The sequence below is a fragment of the Orcinus orca genome, chromosome 6 (assembly GCF_937001465.1).
Source record: "Orcinus orca chromosome 6, mOrcOrc1.1, whole genome shotgun sequence".
Classification (NCBI taxonomy): domain Eukaryota; kingdom Metazoa; phylum Chordata; class Mammalia; order Artiodactyla; family Delphinidae; genus Orcinus; species Orcinus orca.
The window spans coordinates 89,131,730-89,156,268 of record NC_064564.1 but is presented as its reverse complement, the minus strand read 5'-3'; the positions used below and the strand labels follow the sequence as shown (position 1 = coordinate 89,156,268).

General features: G+C 42.0%; 1 protein-coding gene across 4 annotated transcripts in view; it reads right to left on the bottom strand.

Moving 5' to 3' along the window:
* The window catches only part of INVS (inversin), a 144,270-nt gene that overhangs the window by 26,559 nt on the left and 93,172 nt on the right, over positions 1-24,539 (bottom strand). For all 4 annotated transcript variants that reach the window (XM_033431194.2, XM_012533634.3, XM_033431196.2 and 1 more), the window contains 2 exons: positions 15,833-16,045; positions 4,214-4,500 (listed from right to left, as the gene is read on the bottom strand). In XM_033431194.2, coding sequence (XP_033287085.1) covers positions 4,214-4,500; positions 15,833-16,045 — 500 coding nt within the window. The remainder of the gene's footprint in view (positions 1-4,213; positions 4,501-15,832; positions 16,046-24,539) is intronic.

The window sequence follows — 24,539 nt, the reverse complement described above, 5'->3', positions numbered from 1 at the left end:
TTATGTTGGGTTTCCTGGGAACACTATACTGGAGAAGCCCTGGTCGATGTCCAGTCTTGATTCTTAGAAGTATCTCCCTATTTTCCTCTGTACTCTGGCCTCTTGGGCAGGTCAGCAAGGGCAAAGGCTGCCCGTGAAACTGGAGCTGCCTCTCCTTACACCTGAATCAGGCTCACGGGCCTCCCTTCCTCCAACCCTCCCCAAAGTCTGGATGCTGGGCTTCTCTGAGCCTGTTTGCATATCTGAATCTGGCTTTTCCCAGAGGTCTCTTATTCAGGACACCACTTCCTGCCCTCAAATGAATGAGGAGCTCTCCTGCCTCTCAACTGTTCTAGAACACTAATTTTCAAAACTTTTTGACAATAACCCATACCAAGAAATAAATCTTAAATTGTGGCCCAGTATACTCATCTGCATGTATACAAACACACACACATGCACACACACACCCCTATGTACAAAGACATATAACTGCAACTGAACTTATTACCTTTATAATGTGCAATGAACTTTAATAGGTTCTATTGAAGTCTGTTTCGTGAAAATTATCCTAGTCCAATCCACTGAATTCATTTCATGAGCCCTACATGGCTTGAAAATCATTATACAACCATGCACTAGTTCACCTTTAAACCAATAGTGAGGAGAGGAAGTCTAACTATCAGTAGTATCAGCAAATTAAGGACAAAAGGATTGGTTATGAAAAAAACAATCTTCATGGACTTCTCAGGATATGAGATAACTACCTGAATGTGACCAGGTCCACAGTAGATGTGACTAGCTTTGCAGCATAACTGTCTCAAGATATTTTATAGTAAGGTGAATACAAGCCACGATTACCCTGTGTAGTTGTAAGTAGCCTGAAATAACTGTGCTCCCCCTTCTCTCTGCTCTGCAGAGCACTGGATTGGGGGAAAGCCATTGTCTATTTGAAGTTGCAGGAATTAAGTATAATTCTTGGGGTACAGAGTAAACCCCAAACCAATCAAACTTTCAACAGGTGCTTTCTAAGTGACGAGTCAGGTCAAGAAATATTTACCTATGTAACCAATACTGTGCTCACTGCTGAAAGAAAATGCTGATGGTATGGTCCTTCGTCTTATTTATAATTCAGTGTGGCTGGCACATAGTATGGGCTCAAAAACACATCTGTTGAATAAATGCATGCATAAGTTGATTTGGTGAACTAGGTAGAAGCAAACCTTTGCCATAAAAATGGGACTCTGTTCCAGAAAATGTGTTTACCCAATGAATACTTTTTGTGTCATGTTTAACAATCTCCAAATCTCAAGCACTTAGCTAGTATACATTCAACAAATGTTTATAATATCTCTTATGTGCCAGACACCCTGCTGGGATAAAGAAGTAAGAGACATATTGCTCCTTCTGAGAGATTGTTTGAAGGTTAAAGATTCTTCCTACCCTAGGATCCACATTTGATCACCTTTCAAATGTGATTTTGCAGTATGTCTACGTCTCCACTCTCTTGAGCTGGGCTGGCCTTGCGAATTACTCTGAGCAACAGAATCTGGTATAAGTGGTGTGACAGTTCTGGAGCCCAGGCCTCAAGAGGACCTGTAGCTTCCACCTTCTCTCCCTCAGAGCACTGCCCTGAGAAAAACATGCAAGGAAGATGGTCTAATTTGCTGGACAATGAAAGGTCATACAGAAGAGAACTGAGACACCTTGGCCAACAGCCAGCACCAATTACCAGACATGTGAAGGAAGCCATTTGGACTTTCTAGTCTGGCCAAACTTCTAGCAGCCACAGGAATAAGCCCAGCTGATCCAGTAGAGGAGCTGCCTAACCAACCCATAGAACTGTGAAAAATAATAAACCATTGTTTTAAGCCACTTAGTTTTGGGGGGGGTGTGTTATGCCGCTAGAGATAACACAGAAACTGATACCTAAAAAAGAGACACGCTGGCCTAACAAAAAACCAGAGCATTGACTTTGGAACTGGCTGGTGAGCAGAAGATAGAAAGGCAATGAAGAAACTATTAGTGAAGTCTGGAGGAGCAGAGAAGAAGTTGCTATTGGAGTCTGGAGAAAAGTGAACTGTGTAAGTCAGTGGCAGGATAATTGGCAAAATTGTCATCTGCAGTAACTTGGAAGATAGAAAATATACCTAATGAACTTGTAGATATGGCTTAGGAGCTTTCTAGGTGGAATGTTGAAGAAAATATCAACGGGCTTTTTTAAGCTGCATATGATTAAGGTATGGGGAGAAAGAACAAAGAACTACTCAGCTTGCAGGCAGAATTGAGAGTAAATATAAAGAGCACAGAGTGTGCTGGGTTAGAAAACGGTTTTAAATTTTCATTTTTTCTTGCCAACAAAAGAGTCTCATATAGTAAGATATGACCTAGAGATGAAGATCAAATCAAGAGTATGGCTGTGCAACCCTTTATTAAGACCTCAAAAATATTAAAGATGGTACATTGTAGCCCTCTCAGCTAGACAAAAGAACTTGTAAGGATCTCAAGGGCATTGTTCCACAGCAGCCTGCGCCACCCGAAGTAGAGACAGGCCTGTTTGAAAGATAATTATGGATGTGGTTTTGGAACATGGAGTGAACCCAGTCAGATTCATGGAAGACCCATGAAGTGTTGGAGATAATTGTATCACTGAGAGTGCCACCAGCTTGAACTACTGAGGCGGTCCCAAATGAAAAGGAGCCTCTGGGGCCCCAGTTTCCTATATGCAGGAAACAGGCTAAGAGGTCTACTCAGCTGCAAACATGGGCTACGTCTCAAGGAAAAGGAAGACTTCTCAGAGAGTAGAGCCAAGAACCCAGGTGGCAGAGCCCAGAGCCAAGGGGAACAATGGAATAGAAAACACACATAGGAGTAAAACCAGACCCTAATCAAGGCACATTCCATACCTCAGAGTAGGGGGCCTGCTAATGTATAACCAGTTGGCTTTCAGGATTGCTATGGACTAGTGACTGCTAGGTACCTCCTATTTCTCTCCTTTTGGAACAGGAATGTCTCCTGTGGTTTATTCTGTGCCTGTCTCACCACTGCTTGCTGGATGTGTGTGTGGTTGATGTGTGTTTTGTCCATTGGTCTCTGAATCAGAAAGATTCACACCTGGGGAACTTCAACAACATCAGGACACGACATTGGTCTCAAGATCCCAGACTTAAAACTTGATGTGATAATTGGCATGAGATTTTGGGGTCCTAAGATAAGGGTGAGAATATTTTGCATGTGGGAGAAATGTGAATAATCTGTGACCAGAAGGAACTGTGATAGATTGTTTAATAGCCCCAAATGACTCCCATCCTAGTACGCATAAAGATGGAAACTATTTCTCCATACTATTTAGTCTGGGATGGTCATATAACTTGGCTTTGATCAACAGAATGTAGCGTGCACATTCTAGAGCCTATTCCTCAAGAGGTCCTATAGCTTTTTCCTGTGCTTTCTTAGAATAATGTCCTGAGACCACTGTGTAAGAAAGCCAGTTTAGCCTATGGGAGGATGAAAGGCCAGGTAAAACAGAGTCGAGGAATCCCAGCTGATAGCCAGCGTCAACTGCCAGACATTCAAGTCAGTCCATCGTAGACCATCCAATTCACTGACCTTGAACTGAATGTAGCCACGTGAGTGAGAGCAGGAGAAGCCTGCAGAGGAACTGCCCAACCAACCCACAAAATCATAAGAAATAATGAACTGTTATTGTAAGCCGCTTAGTTTTACTGTAGTTTGTTACACAGCAGTAGATAACTGAAGCAACCCTGATTTTACAGATCTTATAGTCTAGTGGAAAAAACAGACAAGTAAGCCAGTAATAACAGTGAAAGGTGTTGATCCTTATAATAGGGAAGTACAGGAAAGCTATGGGAGCGTATAGCAGGAAAACAAAGCCTTGTTTAGTGGGAAGGCATGGCTGTACAGAGGAAGGAGCATTCACTCTGAGAGCTGAAAAATAAAAGGTACTTTTTGTCCATACAGATAAAAGGATTGTTATATGCAAAGGTCCCAAGCTAAGAAAGAACTTGAGGAAATACAACAGGGCTATCACATCATGAGAGTCTGGTTAATGAAGGGAAGAAAACAGAAACAGAGGAAATAAAGAGCAAATAAATAATAAAATGGCCGACTTAAGTGCTGACATAATTACCTTAAATGTAAATGGTCTAAATACATGAATCAAAAGAGCCCGCAGTCCATAGGTTAGCACTGAATAACAAGGCAATACACCTACCATTTGGTTTTCTGGGATCTGTTCTCTGCAAGTCTGGGGAGAGATGCTGCTCCTTCTGGGGGGCTCTGCTTGGAGACCCTCTGCCTGGAGACCGTCTGCAGGCTTTCCGCTCAGGGCCCTGCGCCTTGTTGCTGCAGGGAGGCTGTTTGCTGGGCGCCCAGCTCTGCCTGCGGGGCTCAGCCTGGGTGCTGGGCAGACAGGGAGGAGCCTGGGGTCTGCAGGAATCTGGGCTCAGCCTTCCCTTCTGCTGTTCTGCCTCTCTTCGCCTATTTTCTTCTTCTCGCTTCCTGGGAGCAAAGCCAAAGGGGAAGAGGAAAAAATTAAGAGCGTTCATTACCTGTTCAGGTGTTCCTGAGTGAGATTTGAACTTTAAAAGGAGCTACCACAACACAGGGGGGATTTGGAAATTCAGAATTTTCACAATTTCACAATTTCCTGTCTTTTATCCAGGTCTTATAGCTCAAAGGATGATGGAGGCAGAAAGAATCTTATAGATCAACCTGTGCCCAGTTGAGACACACATGATATGGAACTTTTTGGTGAGACATAAGAGGATCCCAAGGTGTGTGTGCCCCAAGTGTGTGTGATCCCTGGAACTACACCCCTTTTCTCCTATTCCAGAAAGCACATCAGAATGCAACTGAGAATGACAGTCAGAGGGATAACCCTTAATCTTCTCTATTTGTTAAAAAGCCCACTGGTAAACCTTAACGATTACATGAAAAAATTACAAAGCACCTCACAACTGATTATAACACACCTGTGAGGTGTGTTATAATCTTGTAACACTGCCATCGAGAGCTCTTAGCTTATGGGTCAAACCCACTCAACTTGCAGATGAGGTCCAGAATCACCTGTTACAATAACAGGTGATTTTCAAGAAGTCATACACAAGTAGCTGGTGGCTAAGCTGGAACCTTTGGGTAGCAACAGAATAGACAGGGGAGGCCAAGACTAGAAATGAGTGGCCGGGTGAGGCAGATGGGCCGAGGTAGCGCAGGTCCAGAAAGGGGTCAGGTGCTTAAGGACGAAGTGGCTGAGTTAAGGACAGGATTTGTTTGACTGATGTCATTAATTTGTAGGGATATCCAAGGGAAAAAAAAGAGGACGAAAACGAACATTTTCTGCGCCTCTCCTGTGCCGGGCACTGATGATACAGTGATGAGGACCACAGAGTTCGGCCCTCCCTTGAAGAACCTTCTACCCAGAGCGGAACAGCTAGGACAACAAAGGCTTAACATATGATGGAAGAAATGTTATAATAACGTGCTTGCACAGAGGAAGTAGTGATTAATTTTGTGGAGGAACCTGGAAGAAGGTCCCAACTGTTGATTCTCAAAGATGTGTAGGAGTTTGCCAGGCAGATAGGTGGGAATGAGGATGTTAGTCTGAGGGAGAAGTCTGGGCAAAGGAGCGAGTATGGAAAAACTGGGTCTGTTTTGCTTCTTTTGACCTTTAAACAACACTTGCTATAAACGGCAGGCACCCAATACATATTTGCTGCTCAGGAAGAGAATTTGGTTGCCATTTAAAGGTGCAGTTTAAAGTAGAATAATTAGAGGTATAGTGAAGAGAACACTGTACTGGGAAGTCTAAGAATTCTTCTGGTCCTGCCTCTGCCAGTAACCACAAAAAGACCTTGAATAAGTCACTTTCCTGCCGAAGGCTCAGTTTCCCCAGGTCTAACACTTACATGATGGCTAATAATCCTGAATTGATTTAAGGGTCTGTTTGGAATGTCTTTATAGAATCGGGGCTGTGTTATGTAATGGGATGGAGAGATTTCTTTTATTGGAGTAGCTGGTATCAGGGTCCCTCTTAGTGGGGGACCTTGTTTAGACAAATACCTCAGTAAGCTTGGGGACAGGATTGAGGGCTGGTAGAAGGTGAGACCCTCAGGGCCTAGGTGGTGACTGGCTTTGAGGCTCCAGAAAAGAGGCCTGCTCTGTCAGGACACAAAGAATTTGTTTGTATCTCCTGACAGGGAGGGAAGAGATGAAAGAACAGGAGAGAAGGGAGGGGGAAGAAAGAGAAGGCGAAAGATTGGGTACTGCGTGGAGCAAGGGCAGGGTAGAGAATCGTCCAGGGTGAGGGGACAGAAAAGGACTTTAGATCTGTGATCCACACACTTTAATGAATGGAATCTCCTGAGATCTTACTAAAACCTAGATTCTGATTTACTGGGGCTGGGGTGGGGCTCAAGAGTCTGCATTTCTACCAAGCACCCAGGTCCTACAGGTGCTACTGGTCCTCTGGCCACACCCTGAGTAGCAAAGCTTAAGAGAATAGGGAAGTCTCGTGTGGCCTGTTAACTATGCCATTAGAGGATATGCAGTGTGAGTCTCCTCACTGACACCAGCTTTTCGGAAGGCCTCCCATGCTCATACATGCTTTTTTATAGGCAACCTGACAAGTTGTAGGGCTACGGTCCCAGGAATGGAACCAAGAGCTGAGGCAGAGACCCCAAGCCCCCAAGAAGTCATAGGATTCAGATTTCCACAGACTGTGCAATCTGAAGCAAAACTTATTTATATCTCAAGGGAGAGGAAAGTCCCAGATGACAGATATCCGAGTCACACTTTAATATAAAGCCTTGTCAACTTAACTCCCCCCCCTACCTTTTTTAAAAAAAAAAAATTAATTATTTATTTATTTTGGCTGTGCCGGGTCTTAGTCGTGGCACACGGGATCTTCATTGCAGCATGCGGGCTTCTTAGTTGTGGCAATGTGGACTTCTTAGCTGCAGCATGCAGGCTCTGAGTTGCGGCATGCCTGCGGGATCTAGTTCCCCAACCAGGGATCGAACCCTGGCCCCCTGCATTGGGAGTACAGAGTCTTAACCACTGGACCACCAGAGAAGTCCCTTAACTCCCCTTCTGAAGGTCTTTCGTCCTGTGTGGTGAAGCCCCTGATCTGGGATCCAAGCTTGCCTCTCTGATAGGTTCCTACTGAGTGCAATCCCAGAGAAAGTGGTCAGATGGCTCGTGCTGACTCCTGTACAGCTCGAATGTTCTCATTTGACTCTGGCCTTGTTACAGGCTTTGCCAAATGCTGACACTTGTGTGCACTGCGTTGCAGTCGACAGGCGAGCTGGACAGCCTGTCATCATCAGTGCCTGGGATTCACACGGATGCTAGCAAGTGCCATTTCAGTGTGACCTGTCTGTGGGAAGGCTGCTTTTCAGAAGAAGGTGGAAGCATCTGGGTGGCTGAGGTGCTGCTAATTGATCTAATAGAGGTGCTTCTGGCAGGCAGAGGGAGAGCTGCTCTTTTTACTGGCACTGATGAACAGAAGTGCTTTAAGAGAATATATTGGTCCTTCAGACAGACAGGCGTGTGGGGTCGCCTGGCTTGGCATTTGCATGGATATCATTGCCATCAAAAGAGGCTTTGAGGTGATAGCCTAGACTTTGTTATTTGAGCAGTCATTTCTCCTTCTTTTAGGACACTAAACCCCTTTCCTTTTCAGTTCCAAGAAGCCACTGTGCAATCAGCCCCTGGGCAAACCTTGTCACTGAAGACCTTTCTGGGCCTCCCACAAAGGCGGTCACAGGACAAACAGGGGATCTAGCCTTTTAGAGTGATCAAGATGGCCAGCAGGTAAGGGAGCTCTGCCTTCTGAAGACTTTTCTGGAGGGGGGAGGTTTGCAAGGGGTTATTTTTTTCATTCTGGTGGAACTCAGTAAGCAGATTCGGGAGAAAGAATGTAATCATGAGAATATATAATTACACACTCAGCTGATGAACAGAAGTAAATTAATGTTTTTAAAAAATGGATGCATTTTGCATTAAAAAAATCTTCCAGGTGGCACACAGCCCACAAATGTGCAGATCTCCAGAGCTGTGGTTCTTGAATGTAAAAGCAGTGATCACTGAGGAAGAGGGATTAGAACTGGGAATTATGCATAAGCTGCATCTTATTTTATCTGTACTGCTGCCTTGAAACAAAAAGCAACCCCCCCCCCCACACACACAGAGGATACAGCTCCTCAGAATAGAATATGATCCTGTGTGTGTTTGTGTGTTTCCCTGGGGGGAAAAGGTCCAGAACCACTGCTCATAATCTAAGAACTTGAAGGAAACTCACTTTAATGAGGGCAATGCACTTATTTGGTAGATAAGGAAACTGAGGCAGAGAGCTTAGTGACTTATCCGAGGTTACGTGCTAACAGCTTTCTATACACAGGGCTGAGCTGGAATTCAGCAGCTTTACTTCTTCCTGTAAAATTCATCTCACAAATCATTTTTAAAAATTTTACTCAGTCTTCTTCCATCATTTAAAAAAGTGAATTGGGTCATATGAAAAAAGTGGTAAGACTACATTAAAGTAAACATTAACAGCATTTCAAGCTAGCTTCTAGCATAGCTTTTAGTCCTGAACCCTTAGACTCAATAACTGTCCTAAAATTTAAGTGTTTTTTCTCCAACTAATTTATTACAGAATGTCAAAGATCTTTAATCTTCATGGTAGGCCATGCTATACACTTGACCTATTTTTGTAAAGTTTAGGAAACAAATACAAGAAAAAGAACCAATGTGATTCTACTTTACATGAAAATTTAAAGAGAAAAAAATCCTGTCCATGACACAGCAAGTAATATTTTAGCAGGAAATTTATTAAGATAGCAGAATCTTAATGTATAAACTAGTCCCGCATTTTCCTCCCTCTTTTTTTTGTTTTCTATTATCTCAAGGGAAATCAGCCAGACAACAGCTTTTGATGGGCTACCAATTAGTCTGGTTTGTACTGTCTCTTCTAGAGCAATTTTTGCAGCTCCCCAGAGGCTCACAGTATAAAAATGTAAGAAAGCCAACTGGGGATCAGATCTTTGACAACCTCTGCTTTGGGTCCTATGGACCACAGGGTAAAGAGGGTCTCCAAAGGATGGGCTGGAGAAACGGGGCTGTTTCACCCAGGGAAGAAAAGACCCAAGGCATACATTGCTGGTGCAAATCTCTGAAGGGCTGTTGTGGGTCAGAGATATACCCTGAAGCCCTCCCAAGCCAGATCTAAGACCCAAGAATGGAGACTTCTGCAAATGAGAAGCCTAGATAACCACTGCAAAAAAAAAAAAAAGGCCAGTAAGAAACCAAGTGATCAAAAGTTTGCTTGATGTGCAGAGAACCAGATCAAGGGCAGTAACTTCAAAGACTTGAATGTTCCATGGCTTTAGCATCTCAGCACTGAATGCGTCCGTCCGTTTGCGCAATACGGCACAGACCTGCCTCTGGGCCTGGAAAGTTTAAGTCCTGGAAGCTGATGGATTTTTTCCCTACCCCACTATGTGGCTTCCACAGAGAGTTTTAGTTGTCAATTTTTAACAGGAAGAAATTAATTCTTTCAGACACTGCAGAAATAAAGCAGGCTCATTCTCATTCATGAGTATTCAAGTTGCCATTGCCATGAATACAGGACTAAGAGGGGTTTGAGAGATGTGATTAAAATGGTTTCCACAGAAAAGGGAGGTTAAGTTAGTGTGTCCTGCTGTTGTACCGACTTATCCCAGCTTTGCCCTAGTGCCATTCTTGTTCATCGTCCTGGTGTAGGCTTGGGGCCAACTAATTTTCTTAACTTTCTCAAGGATTTAGGAGGATACTGGTATGCTCTGCTATGTTAGCTTGGAGAATAACAAGAAGATTCTTCCTGAACTATGTTGCAGAACTGATTCTGGTGGCTTGGTACCACTCTCTTAACAATCACCGGAAATGACACGGCACAACTGAAAAAGCATTGAGTTAGGACAAAAGCTGACTTGGGGGCCTGGAGACTTTTGCCACCAACAATTACATGTTGCATATGAGTCAGGAAAAAGAAGCAAGGTTGTTCCATGCTGGCCTATCAGATGGTGCTGGCATCTGGAGAGAGCCTCTAGCATAAGCATGGCTGGAGGGCTGATTCCCCTGAACCAAGCAATGGTAGGAGCCCTGGCTTTGGGTAAGACTGAGATTCATGTGCCAACTCTCCCTTACTAGCTGTGTGATTTCAGACAAGTTAATCTCTCTGTGTTATTTTCCCCTGCATGAAATGGGTTTAAGGATAGTTGCCCTGTCTACTTCATTGGGTTTTGTACAAATTTAATGTACAAGAATTCTGTAAGCTATAAAGCACTATATTAATATAAGTAATCATTATTACTTTTATTAACAGGTAAAGCTGTTAAGCTGCAAAGGCATCTGGTTAGAAGTGAAGAAACCTGGGTGTGGCACGAGTGCCTTGCCATCTAAGAGTTACAGGGCTGGGCCTATTGATATTTTCAGAAAATGCTCATTGTTGAAACCACACAAATCCTTTTTCTGTAGAAGCTATTTTAACCACATCTCTCAAGCCTCTCTTAGGTCTTGTATTCACGGCAAATAGCAACTTGAATGCTCATGGAATGGGAAAGAGCCTGCTTATTACTACAATGTCTGATAGAATTAATTTCTTGGCAAAACTGGGCAAATACAACTCTCTGGGGAAGCCACATAGTGGGGTCTAATGTTCAAGTATATGCAGTGATAAACCTTATTGCTCTTAGGTTTCTTTTTAAAATCATAAACGTGTCAAATGGTAATTTGCTCATGATAAGTATGGAGGGAGCTGGAAAACCAAATGCACAAATACAAGTGCCAGTGTGTGTTATGAGGATAAATGGTACATAAATGTGCCTGAGTAAGGCAAACAAGTTACAGTGATTGGTCCACTTACAGAGATTGAAGGAGACCTCAGAGAGGACCTGGTCCAACCCTTCCATTTGACAGAGGGGGAAACTAAGGCCCAGAATGATGAACGACTTAGGTAAGGTCTTAGACCCACTGTAGGAGCAGTTACTGAACACATATTATTAAATGCTTGCTATATATCAAGGGCTCTAAGGCACTAGAAGTATGGAGGTACATAATATAATCCCTGCTCTCCAGGAATTGACAATCTAATAGGGAATCAGACCCATACCTCCTGCAGATAGTGAGTTCTAGATGTGATGCATGCTGAAATAGAGATATCTATCCAGAGCTAAGGGACGATATGGGAGACTAATTAAACTAGAAGAGAAAAAAAGGCTACATAGAAATAATGTCAAAATGAGAAAGGAGGGATGTGAGAATAGGTTATTTCAGGCAGATGGGAGGGCACAGCTCTCATAGAATCTTTGACTCTGAAGAGATCTGAGAGACCAGCTCTTCATATACTTTTTAAAATTCCCTATATATTATCCTGGAGAGATGACAATTCAGTTTCTGCTGGAACATTTCCAGTGAGAGAAAACTGATTACCTCATCAGGCAGAAAAGGTTTAGCTCTAACCTTTTCAGGTGGTATTGCATTGTATGTGGGGGTCTGTCAGATTCTATCTCTTCATTGTCGCTGAATAACAGGCTTAGTAATACTTGGTCTTTGACTTCCTCTCGAGGGAATGAGAAAATGTCATGCATTTTAGGACCTTTGACTTACAGAATGTTAGAGCTGGGAGGAACCTCAGATATCATTTAGTGCGATTTAAAAAAAAATTCTTTCTATGATTCACGAACCCTCTTAGAGAACGTAATAAAAATCCAAAGATCCCCCCCCCCCCACCAAATGCACATATGCTTATGACACACAAAATACTGCCTACAGTTTCAGGGCACTCATGGAGCCCCAAAGCTTGTCCTGGACTAAGAAATCTTTTCATTTTACTGATGAGAAACTGAGGCTCAGAGAAGTGGAATGGTATGGAGTAGAATCATGGAAGTGATTCCCCATGGATCAGACCACTGGATGAGCAGAAGATTCAGACCTATGGGTCAACCCTGAAGAAAGCCATTGACAAACTGAACATGTCTGGGGAGCTGGCTGCAAGGGGATCTATTACAAAGTGAGAAGGAGAGCTGGGGTACGAGTGTGAGTATCATGAGCACCTTCTTTAATTATCTGGAAGTTGGTTTATAGAAAAGGATTTAGACTTTTCTCGTTTGCTTCAAAGGGTAGCTCAGGATCAAAAGGTAGAAAAGAACTTCTGCCAGACAGAACTGCCCACTAATGAAATGTGCTGCCTGAGGGGCACAGAACTTGTCACTTGACTTTCTGAGGACACAGCGCAACTTCCCATGCAAGGGACTTTGGCATTACAAGAGTTTGAAGTGGGTGACCCAAACCGGACTTGATTCTGTAACTAACTCTAAGAGTCATACTCAGTCTCATGCACTAGTCAGAAGGAAGCTCAGGTCTCCCGAGAGCGTGGTGGTAAGTGAGGAAGTGGTGGAAGTTCAGGATGGCTGAGGCCTCGAATGTGAGGAGTGGGAGGGTGGAACTAATGGAGAGAAATGAGACTCGGAGATATAAGTGGAAGTCAAATGTTGAAGGGTCTGATGTAGTATCACGGATGGTATTCAAGAATGACGGCCTCTATAGAGCAGTGGGACAGAAGAACTGAAGCAAAGGACATTTCAGAAAGAGGAATTAGCAGAATCAGTGGCAGCAGCACTGGTAGGGAAATCAGGAGGCCAGGGGAGACAGGTTGTGATGAGTTGTAGGTTTCACACAGTGAGCCTGAAGTGACAGTGACAACAGGACATGCAAATGGAAATGTCCAATGATCTGACATACTGGCAAGTAACAAGTGGAAATGCCTGGTAGGCAACGGATGATTTGGGATTAGAGTTCCAGGAGCTCAAGATGTGAGAGAGATGAAGGGGTTATCTACAGAGATGAAGTAATTTAAGTTTTCAGAGTAGATATATTTTCAATGAAAAAAGTACAGCATGAATAGAAGTCTGAGGAGTTAGCCTGCAGTGCTGACCTCAGTGTGGAAATGGTAATGATTAAGAAGATGTGAGAAGGGAGAGTTCAGGGACTTAGAGGAGATCTGAGACTAGACAGTGAAATAAAAACCTGGGAAAAAGGAAGCTTCAAGGAATAAGAGTGATCAACATAAACACAGTCTTATTTTCATGTGCATTCAGCTGTGCTTTGGCAGGGAAACTACAGTAATGTGCATTTTGGCAACCTCATAGGAGGTGCAGTATGAGTTGTAAAGTGCTTTTAAATGGATTATAGGTATGTCCTAAATAGTATTTTCTAAAAAAAAATGACTTAGAAAATATGACTAAAACTTCTCTCTCTCCCAATTTCTCTACCAGTAAAATAGTAATCCCTTTAAGTTTAATCAGTTTCTTCGACATCCTTACTTTAAGGAAGGTGATTTCTGCCATCGTAACGTGAGAAATAGGGAAAGGTACGTTGAGGCAACATGATGTGCCTGAGCCAATGAGGCAGCAGCAGCAAAGACTGAATTTAACATTCTGATTTCTGTTTCTTAAAACCAAATCTAAAACCAAAATTAAACACTGACTCAGATTTTCATAAATAACTTCTGAGAAATAAAATTAATACAACTTAAATCAGTTACTTCTCCATTTAAATATTTCTCTTGGAGATCTATGCTACAATGTCTGTAGGAGGTGATGGTTAGGAAGTGTAAGAAACTTGTTCACTCCCAATAATGAGGACCAGTAAAGGAAAGACTGTGACTGAGAAAAAGTACAGGAGATTTTCAGTTTCGGTAATTTCAATGATTATCACAGTAAGCACAGCTACCATTTAAAAGTGTTTTTAAAAATCAATTTCAGAAACTAAGAATTAAGAACGAAGAGGGCCTATCTTTCACAAGACTGAAACGAATCAGGATAACAACTAAAAGGGTAGAAGGTGGGGGTTAGACTACAAAGATGTCTCCTAAATCTCCTTGTCGGTTCAAACCCTCTGGGCTTGGAGTTACAAAAGGCCATGTTAGGGAAAAAATACTGCAAGCCAGTACTCTTTTTAAGCATGGCATTATTTGAAACCCCTTCCCCCATACAGCTCTCCTGATAAATGTATTTTCAGTTCCCAGCGTACACTGACTTGGAACTCTTGGCCCCAGGCATACAGCCTCTGGGCAGCATCACTGGAAAAGGAGAGGAAGAGGAGGCTTAGGTCACTAACAACGAAGACAGGGGTTTCCACTGAGCTGGAGGGTGCCTAAAATCAGCTAGTCTAATTTGTCATGTTTTACAGATAGAGAAACTGAGGACCAGAGAGAGAAATGCTATGTTCAGTTCATCTTAAGTAAATATCAGATGCTGGATTTGAACGCAGGTCTCCTTTTCACTCAACCACAATCCTTCTATTCCACTGGAAAGGGAGTTTGGGGTGGGGGAGAACTCTGGGGCCCCTCTCTCCAGTAACAAAGTGGAATGTGTCTGGATCAATACACTCCTTTTTGGGAACATAGAAAGTCAGCTATGGTGGCTTTGTAGAGCCCCACCTCATATTCAGGTAGATATGACTTCAAATTCGGAAAGTGGATCCTCACACATTAAACTTGAGATTATAGACACATCGGTAGTCGGAAATACAATATTCCTTCCCTTGCAGAGAATGTCTACTTGCAACTCAGGATAATCTGTCACATGCATTACCCATTTACAGTTGTCACTCACATGCAGAGAACTTTTATGAGAAGGCTGCAAAAGAGGCACGTAGAGGCTTTAGGTTAATGCTGGATTCTTTGGTAAAAGTGAAAAGAGCCTTGCTATGAGAAGAGTGCAAAATAATACTTCCCAAGATATCAACTAGTTCAGTAGCTTCAGAGTCGCAGAAAATGATGTGTTCCTGTCAATCTTGTCTTGAAGATTGACAAGATGGTTAGCATTCCAGCTCATAGTGGTATTCAACTTCTTATTAACATAGTTTATCTTGCCTTTTATTATTATTTTTAACTGTTATTTATTACACTTATGCTTCCTCCTTGTGGGCAAGATATGGTAGGATTCAAGAATTGGAAGGACTTAAGATTTGGAAACATTCAAGATACAGCCAGGAAGTTATCCCTCAAGAATCTGCCTGTCATCTGTATCTTTCTCATCAGAGGTTTCGGTATTACACCTGCTAACGCAATGCTCTCTTGCTATTTAAAATACCCAAAACAAGTATCAAAGAAACGGCAAACCAAGGCATAATCTAGAATCAATTACTTATGGCAAAATAATCACAATGTATAATAGGCAAAGATGACTATTTTGCATATTATATATCATTATCCAAAAAAGTGTGAGGTCCTCGAAGCAAGTACTATTTTCTCCTTAGGCTCAAGCCAAGAGTTTTGTATGTGTAGTAAGAATTCAATCAATATTTCTTGAATAAATTACATTACCTAGTACAGATTTGTTAAGGAATAGGTGGGGGAAAGCAAGTTATTTATGCAAGTTGGTTGCTTCAATCAAATCAAAACTAGACTTAGTCTAGCAAAAGTAGGCTAGATATTGGCATAAGTCTCTTGTGGAAAGGTAGGAAAGGTGAGAGGACAGTTATCCCTTCGTAGCTTACTGCAGGTAGCACCCCCATCCCCCAACTCCTTGCCATGGGTGGGTGATTTGTTCCAGAGTTAGAAGGTCAAGGACTAACCTAGAGAAACAGCCACCAAGTAGAGATTAGGCCGTTATCCTTCCTGTTAGCCTTCTCTGAAGGGCTGGTGAGCAGAAGTGTGAAGGTGACATGGGTACAAGGATCACAGTGATCTCAGATTCCCTCCTGATTCTCTCTCCTGGCCACTCCCACCACCGTGCCCCATTCCACGTTGACTCTGAGTTGTGAGAACACAGTCTCTAGATCTCATACTTACTTGGCAGCAGCATCTTTTCTCAACTGTTCATGCTTCATGAGGAGATTTTTCCGGTCTCGGAAAGCTTTTCTGACCTTGTACCCTTTGTAGACAGCCTGGATTTTGAAGGCAGCGATGTCCTGTATGGCTGCGATGGACAGGGCGCCGTGCTCCAACATGAACTGGATCACTTCATGGCGCTCACCAAGCAAAGCGTAATCGAGGGGAGTGTACCTGAAGCAGGGAGATTTTTTTTTAAGTGTCAGAATGTAGTTCAGGGCACAGTTAAACTGGCAACATTACGCAACAGAAGGAAAACTCATTCTAAGATGTGGAAAAGTTCCTCAGGCAAAGGTATCTTCTGTACTCCAGGACTGTTCCTTTCTTCTCTGATGCACACAAAACAAGGGTGAAGCTGGGGTCAGGTGCTTGTGCTGCTGACCATGTCTATTCCTCAGTTTTGCTAACTTGCTCACAAATCAGAACCCATGATCACTTTTCTTCTTCCCCATGTTTCAAGTAATTCCTTGCTCCTATCTGAAGAAAGCACTGCAAATAATATTCTGTGAGATTCATAAGTTTGAGCCCATGATCACTGATAGTTAATGCTTATGAAATGAAAACTATACCTCCAAATGGAGAGATTTAGTCTATGATAAAGATGGCCCTTTAAATCACCACAGTAAGGATGGGTTATTAAATAGAGTTGGGACAACTGGGCAACCATCTGGAAAAAAAAAGATTCTTACATCACATTTCACTCCAAAATGGATGAAGCAAAGACCTAAATATTAAAAAAAAAAAAGAAACCATGAAAGTACTAGAAGAAATCATGCAAGATTTTTTAAAATATTGGAGTGAAAAGTTTTTTCCAAAAAAAGATACAAAAATTCAGAAACCTTAAGATTGATAAATCCAACTACATAAAAATAACAAATATTTATAAGGCAAAAATACCAAACAAAGATAAAAGTTCTTCAAACAGGAGATACTAGTGGCTCCTAACATATAAAAATATATTCAACCTCACTCATTTAAGAGAAATACAAATTAAGACTAATATGAGTGAGCACTTTAATCTAATGATCAGCTTAGCAAAGATCAGAAAGTTTAATAACACACTCTGCTGGCGAGGGTGGAGGGAGACAGGCTTTCCGTATGCTACCTTAATCTTTGGGGAGACACTTTGGCACGATATACAGGAATTATTCATGATCTGCCCTTGACGTAGCCATTTCACTGACATGCATTCATCCTATAGATATGCTCTCCTGTGTGGAATGCTGTATGTACGAGGATATTCATAGAAGCACAGAAACAACCTCAATTCCATCAACAGAGGACTGGTTAAATAAAGTACAGGCCATCCATGTAATAAAGTCATCTGCATAACGCGGCCATTATTGTGGTATATGCATATATAAGGAACAATTTCCAGGATGACTTGTTCAAGGAAGGAAAAGAGAAAAAAGTAAGAGACAGAGCAGTATTATGGTGTGCTCCACTGATATAAAAAGAACACATCCCTGTGTGCTCATCTATGTAAAATATATCTCTAGAAGTTTCCCAAGAAACTGGTGACAGTGATGCCTCTGGGAAGGAAGCTAGTTGCCTCAGAGATAGGGGTAAGTGGGACACTTAGTTTTACTAAATGCCCTTAAATTTTGTACAATGTGCATACCTTTTTGATAAATATATTATTTAGAAAAGATGGGTATTAGTGTCATATAGTTATGTATTTGAATCTCAGCTGACTACTTTCTAGATGTGTGATTTTAGGAAGATTCCTTTAAAAAATATATCTTCTCTTGGGACTTCTCTAGTGGTGCAGTGGTTAAGAATCTGTCTGTCAATGCAGGGGACATGGATTCGAGCCCTGGTCTGGGAAGGCCCCACATGCTGCGGAGCAACTAAGCCCATGAGCCACAACTACTGAGCCCATGCTCTAGAGCCACGAGCCACAACTACTGAGCCCGCGTGCCACAACTACTGAAGCCCGTGCACCTAGAGCCCATGCTTCGCAACAAGAGAAGCAACTGCAATGAGAAGCCCGCTTACTGCAACAAAGAGTAGCCCCTGATCACTGCAACTAGAGAAAGCCCACGTGCAGCAATGAAGACCCAATGCAGCAAAAAAAGAAAAAAAAAATCTTCTCTACTTTTGGAAATATAAACCAAATTGGATAAATACACAGAAGAAAATAAGTCATCTATACTCCCACACTCAGAATTAGCCACTGTTAATATCTTTGCAAGTATGCTTTCCTTTTTTAAAGAAAAATGATTACTTTGTAAAAATGACACATAGTTTAAGAATTCAAACAATGCAGGATGTACAAAAATTTGAAGTAAACACCCCAAATTCTACCATCCAACAATGGTAATGATGGTTGTCACTTCCTAACCAACTTACTTGGTGCTTCTAAGCCCCGCTTTTCCTAATCACAGACTTGGCATGAAGAGAGAATGAAATAATCAATGTGAGGAAGATAGCAGTGCGCCTGGCAAGAAGGAAGCAGTTCATAAAAGTCAGCTGTGATTGTTGATATTACAGGACATACACTGCAGCACAGTTGGTGATAGCACAGTCACTTATCACCAATATTATTTGCATAGGACTGAAACCAGAACTTATGACTACTGAAAAACCACCTGATCGGATCCCTCTGTGTGACTGTTGCTGAGTTAGTGGGTCAGAGGTGTTGGGAGGAAATAATCAGTTGATTGATGAGATGGAAAAATGATGATTATATGGATGCATGATTAGACACAGAAAATCATCCAATGATTATAGAAAAGAAACTTGCTCTTCAAAACTCACCTAACAGTCACAGGAAGATATAAAAGGGAGAGGTTTTCAGTAAAAGCAAAGGGTGATTTGATCACTTTAGTAAGGAAAATATAAGATCAGAAGGAAGTCCTAAATGCTAAAATTAAGGAACCCCCATTTTAGGACAGCTTGATCTGCCACTACTGTTCAGAAACCAGAAGGCCATAAAGTAGAGGTGCCTATATAAACTTTAAAACATTATTTATACGTAAATAGCATTTTGTAAATTCAGAAAAACTTTCACAAATTTCACTATATATTCTATTAATAAAATGCCTTTCAGGGGCTTCCCTGGTGGCGGCGGTGGATAAGAATCTGCCTGCCGATGCAGGGGACACAGGTACGATCCCTGGTCTGGGAAGTTCCCACATGCCGCGGAGCAACTAAGCCTGTGCGCCACAACTAGTGAGCCTGTGCGCCACAACTACTGAAGCCCACGTGCCTACAGCCCATGCTCCGCAACAAGAGAAGACACTGCAGTGAGAAGCCCACTCACCGTAATGAGGAGTAGCCCCCGCTCGCTGCAACTAGAGAAAGCCGGTGTGCGGCAACAAAGACCCCACACAGCCAAAAAAAATGCCTTTCATGACTGTACTTTCCCCAACAGAAAAAATCATCAGAGTCATAGTACCACACAAGAGTAGAGCTGAACTGAATTTTAGAGGTTTAGTTTAACACCTTCATTTCATAAATGAATAAACAGACTCAGAAAGATTAAGCAACTTACTGAAGGTCAAGTTACTAGTTACCTGCAAAATCTAGATGAGGACTAAAATCATATGACTCCCTGTTCAGTAATCCTTCCATAATTCATCTATCAATTATTGAATATATATGTCTCCTATAGAATGAAACTGCTTCTAAATCAACATGCAAATAACATATGTATTTTTAGTAAGCTTGATCATTTTTTCTATAATTACTAATATATAGTGTCTTTCACATAGTATACAAATAGTATTATCAAAATATGGCTTATGAAAATGAGGCCCAAATTATGCATTTACTTACAAATATGACAAAAAGAAATGACATGGGCATAATATACCCTAAAGAATGCTGAACTGGAAGTCAGCAGACCCCTGGGCATTCTCTTCACTTCTCTGAGCTTCTATTTCCTCATCTGTAAAAGGTGAAATGAAGGGGAGAAGAAGAACTCTCAGGCTGCTTGTGGATAGAAAGTTGCATTTCAAATATGTTAAAATATTTTTATTACAAAAAAATTATATTTTTATTATGAGAAAATTCAAGCATAAACAAAAGAGAATAGCATAATAATGCTTTATATTCTCATTACCCAAATTTAATAATTAGCAAAACTTTTGCCGTATTTGCTTCATCTATCCCCTTCATTTTATTTTTGCTCAAGTATTTTAAAGCAAATTCCAGGGGAATTCCCTGGCGGATATGGCGGTTTCACTGCCACATCCTGCAAGCCGAGCAGCGCACGGCAAATAAATAAATAAACAAACAAATAAAGCAAATCCCAGAGCTCCTATCATTTAATCTCTCTGCATTTTAGATTCATCTATAAATAATGTGAACATAACCACAATGTCCTTGTATTAACAAAATTAACAGGAATTCCTTAGTAAGATCTAATGCCCACTCTAAATACATGTTCTCCTGATTTTCTCAAAAATGTCTTTTTTTTTTTTAACAATTGGTTTATTCAAATTACAATTCTCAGTCAATTTTTGATTCAGGGAGACACAATCCAAATATCTAGCAAGGTTTAAGATTGACATCTATACCTAGTGTTTAAGCAACTGACCATATTGTGATTATTACTATTGAATTTTTCTTCATCCCAAACTCAATTTAGAAACATTCTAGTGTTGTGAATACTCCCATCTATGTCAGAGTATGGCTGTCAGATAGTTATTGACTGAAAATCAGCAGTGATTGGCAAAAATTATGTCTATACAGTGCACATCAAGTGGTTTGTGTCAATGCACGTGAAGTAAAAATTAGCACTACATTGATGGTAACCAGTCAAGAAACAATGTAGATAAAGACAAGCGACAAGACTCAACTGGACTTGCCATGTGGGAATGGTCTGATGGAATAAGTAGAATGCCTACACTGGAATGTCAATAAATATAAAAGGCAGTGCCAAGTCCCGACATGTGTACATCAAGGTGCATGGCTGATGAAACATTAAAGGAGATTGGGATATTGCCACTGTCTCTTTTTACCTGTAGACTGGCAAGTACACTTAGGAGACTCTTTCTTTTGGTCTTTTGGTCTGTAATTAAACATATGCTTACTCCAGCAGGCAGTAAGCACCTTAATTCACATGCTTACTTAGGTCTGAAATTTAAGGGTTAGCATATAAATGGAAATTGAATTACAAAATATTACTTTTATTATTGTTTCCTAAAAAAATAGCAGTCAGGCAGCAAACACTGTTATAGAATACATCCTTATCTTTCCCTTTTGTTTTTTCAGGGTTTCAAAGGGAGAAACCTTCAGCACCTTCACATATCTGTTTTTGTTTTTTTTAGTTTTTAAAGGAATCTCCACACAGTTCTCCCTAGTGGCTGCACCAATTTACATTCCCACCAACAGTGAAGGAGGGTTCCCTTTTCTCCACACCCTCTCCAGCATTTATTAACTTTTTAACGATGGCCATTCTGACCAGCGTGAGGTTACACCTCATTGTAGTCCCGTCCCGTCCCCCCCACCCCCACCCCGGTACGCGCGCCTCTCACTGTTGTGGCCTCTCCCGTTGAGGAGCACAGGCTGTGGATGCGCAGGCTCAACGGCCATGGCTCACGGGCCCAGCCGCTCCGCGGCATGTGGGATCTTCCCGGACCGGGCACGAACCCGTGTCCCCTGCATCGTCAGGCGGACTCTCAACCACTGCGCCACCAGGGAAGCCCCACATATCTGTTTTAATGTCAAAACCTCAGCCTTGAGGACTTCACTTGGCTTTCCAGTTTCCTTAAGTGTTCAAATACCTAAATCTTCAAGTCTTTTTTTGTTTTGCAATTGTCAGTTGACTATAATAGAGACAGTGAGTTCTTTATATAATCGTTACCAAGTCCAAGCTTGCTCTGCTCACCGCACGACAGGCCAATGAATCGGAGATGAGGTGTTGAGGCAAGGAATACTTTATTTGGAAAGCTGGCAGACCAAGATAGCAGACTAGTGTCTCTGAAAAACCATCTTATCTGGGTCTGGATGCCAGTTTCTTTTACAGAATCAGAGAGGAAGAGGCAGTGAGGAAGTAAAATAAAAGGGCAACCAGTCTTGCAAAACATCTGGAATGGCCAGCCTCAGTGAGGGGATGTGTTGGTTTCCTTTTTCTTGCAGCCATTCACAGGTGGGCAGCGTTCCCCGAGGCAGGCCATTATGTATGATTATAGTAACAAAAGGAACGAAAAGCAAAGGTTAAAGTCAAAGAAACAGATCCAATGTGGAGTCCAATTTAGCTCTTCCCTGTTACTTATCACTCCCAAAGTAAGGCACACTAATCTGCTTTATCTAAGTCTGCACACGGTCTAAGAATTCCACATAAGTTTCTAAGGCTGGTATGAAGCAGGGTGATGCTCCCAGGAGCCTGAAAACACCGATTTGACAACTCAACAGTTATTTACTGAGCATCTACTTCATGAAAGGCACTGTGAGCAATAGAGATGACCATGATCTTCAGGAGCTCTCCATTAATAGGGAAGACAGATTACATACAATCATAACATAATGTGAAATGTGCCAAGTGCTGCAAAGATGCACGGTGTAGGGAGAACACAGTTTGGGACACATGACTGTGGGGCAGAACAATCTTAGATGAGACTGTATTTGAACAGGGGAATGACATGATTAACAATTATATTAGCGATATGATTTAGAAAGGCTACTTTGGAAGGTGACGAATTGAAGGAGGGAAAGATCAAAGGAAGGAAAACAAGTAAGGCATTGCGATAATCCCAGAAAGAGTCAAAGAGGGCAAGATCTAGACAGGGTGCTGGTAATGAAGTGGAGATGACAGTGTGAACCAAGGAGGGGTGCTGAGTCTGAAACAGAGATTGAGAACTTACCAGCACCCAAGTGAGTGCGGAAGCCTCGGTGTTTGGTCAGGTCCCCAAAGGAGATAGGCTGAGAGAAGAGATCCAGTCCTTGAAGACTGTTTATATTTAAAAAATTAAAAATGGAACAGAAGCCAAAGAAATGGAGAAGGCGCATGATTAGAAGAGAACTGGGGGACTTCCCTGGTCGTGCAGTGGTTAAGAATCCACCTGCCAATGCAGGGGACACAGGTTCAAGCCCTGGTCCGGGAAGATCCCACATGCTGTGGAGCAACTAAGCCCATGCGCCACAACTACTGAGCCTGCGCTCTAGAGCCTGAGAGCCACAACTACTGAGCCCGTGTGCCACAACTACTGAAGCCCCTGTGCTCTGGGGCCCATGTGCTGCAACTACTGAAGCCCACGTACCTAGAGCCCGTGCTCTGCAACAAGAGAAGCCACCGCAATGAGAAGCCCGCGCACCACAACGAAGAGTAGCCCCCATTCGCCACAACTAGAGAAAAGCCCACGCACAGCAACGAAGACCCAAAGCAGCCAAAAATAAATAAATAAATAAATAAATAAATAATAATAAAAGCAGAGAACTGGGGAAATTCCCGGGCGTTCCAGTGATTAGGACTCTGTGCTTCTACTGCAGGGTTTGATCCCTGGTTGGGGATCCCGCAAACTGCGAGGCACGGCCAAAATAAAAAAATAAAAAAATAAAATAGAAGAAAATATACTGTCACAGAAGCTTAGAGAAGATATAGGCTCAATAAGGTAAAGAAGAGGACGCAACAGAAAGGAGATAAAGAAAGGCCAATGAGGGTGGGCAGAGAAGACATCATGAAGACATCATGTGATTTATCAACTAGGAATTTGTCAGTGACCATTCAGACACAGATTTCAGTCTAAATGTGATGATAAAGAAATGCAGGCAGGGAAGACAGTGTGAGAGAAGGCAAAGAAGACAAACTTCAGAAGAAAGAGAACTGGAGAATAACAGATGGAGGTATAACTAATGGGGAAAGGTTCTGAAAGAAGTGGGAAAGGTGAAGGCCCCATGTTTCCTCCAAGACAGCAGGACTAGAGAAACCCTCTTTCCTACAGAGTCTCCCATCTCCTGACAGAAAGAGCTGGTGGTGACCAAGAGTGTGGGGATGGTGTCACTGCAGGGCCATTTTAGTGACAGCATCCATGAACAATGAAAACTAAAGCACAGACCTGGGCTGGGGGGACTCGGGTATGGAAATCTGATTACCATCTTATTCGTTACCTACAAGTTACTAGAATCTTGGATCTACTAGATCCAAGACCATCAAGAATCTCTCTTGCTTAGACTTCACACTATGTCTAGTCCTTTTTATTGGGCCTGGGTTCTTGGACAACAACTCCAGCCTAAATCTGTGGATCTCGTATTATTCAAGAAATCTGTATTTAAATTAAAATCCCAAACTTTCATCTTAGTTTTTCCTTATTTTTTCATGCTGCATGGTGGCACCTCTGTCCACTAACTGATAATATCCTCTTCATCAAGAGAAACTTCTTGAATATATAACACATTCCACTGGCCTAACCGAATTCGTAGTCCTGGTCAGTCAGGACTCCCCTGACTTGATGCTACCAGCCAAAAGCCAGAAGCCCTAATTTCTTCATCTGGAAAATGTGAGCTTGCCCTAGGCAATATCTAAAGTTCTGAGTAGCTTTAAAATCCCATGATTCTAGAACATATGTATATGTATAACTGATTTACTTTGTTATAAAGCAGAAACTAACACACCATTGTAAAGCAATTATACTCCAATAAAGATGTAAAAAAAAAAAAAATCCCACGATTCTAAATCAACACTGCATAGAACTTTTGTTCTTTTCTTCTGGTTCAGGATTTC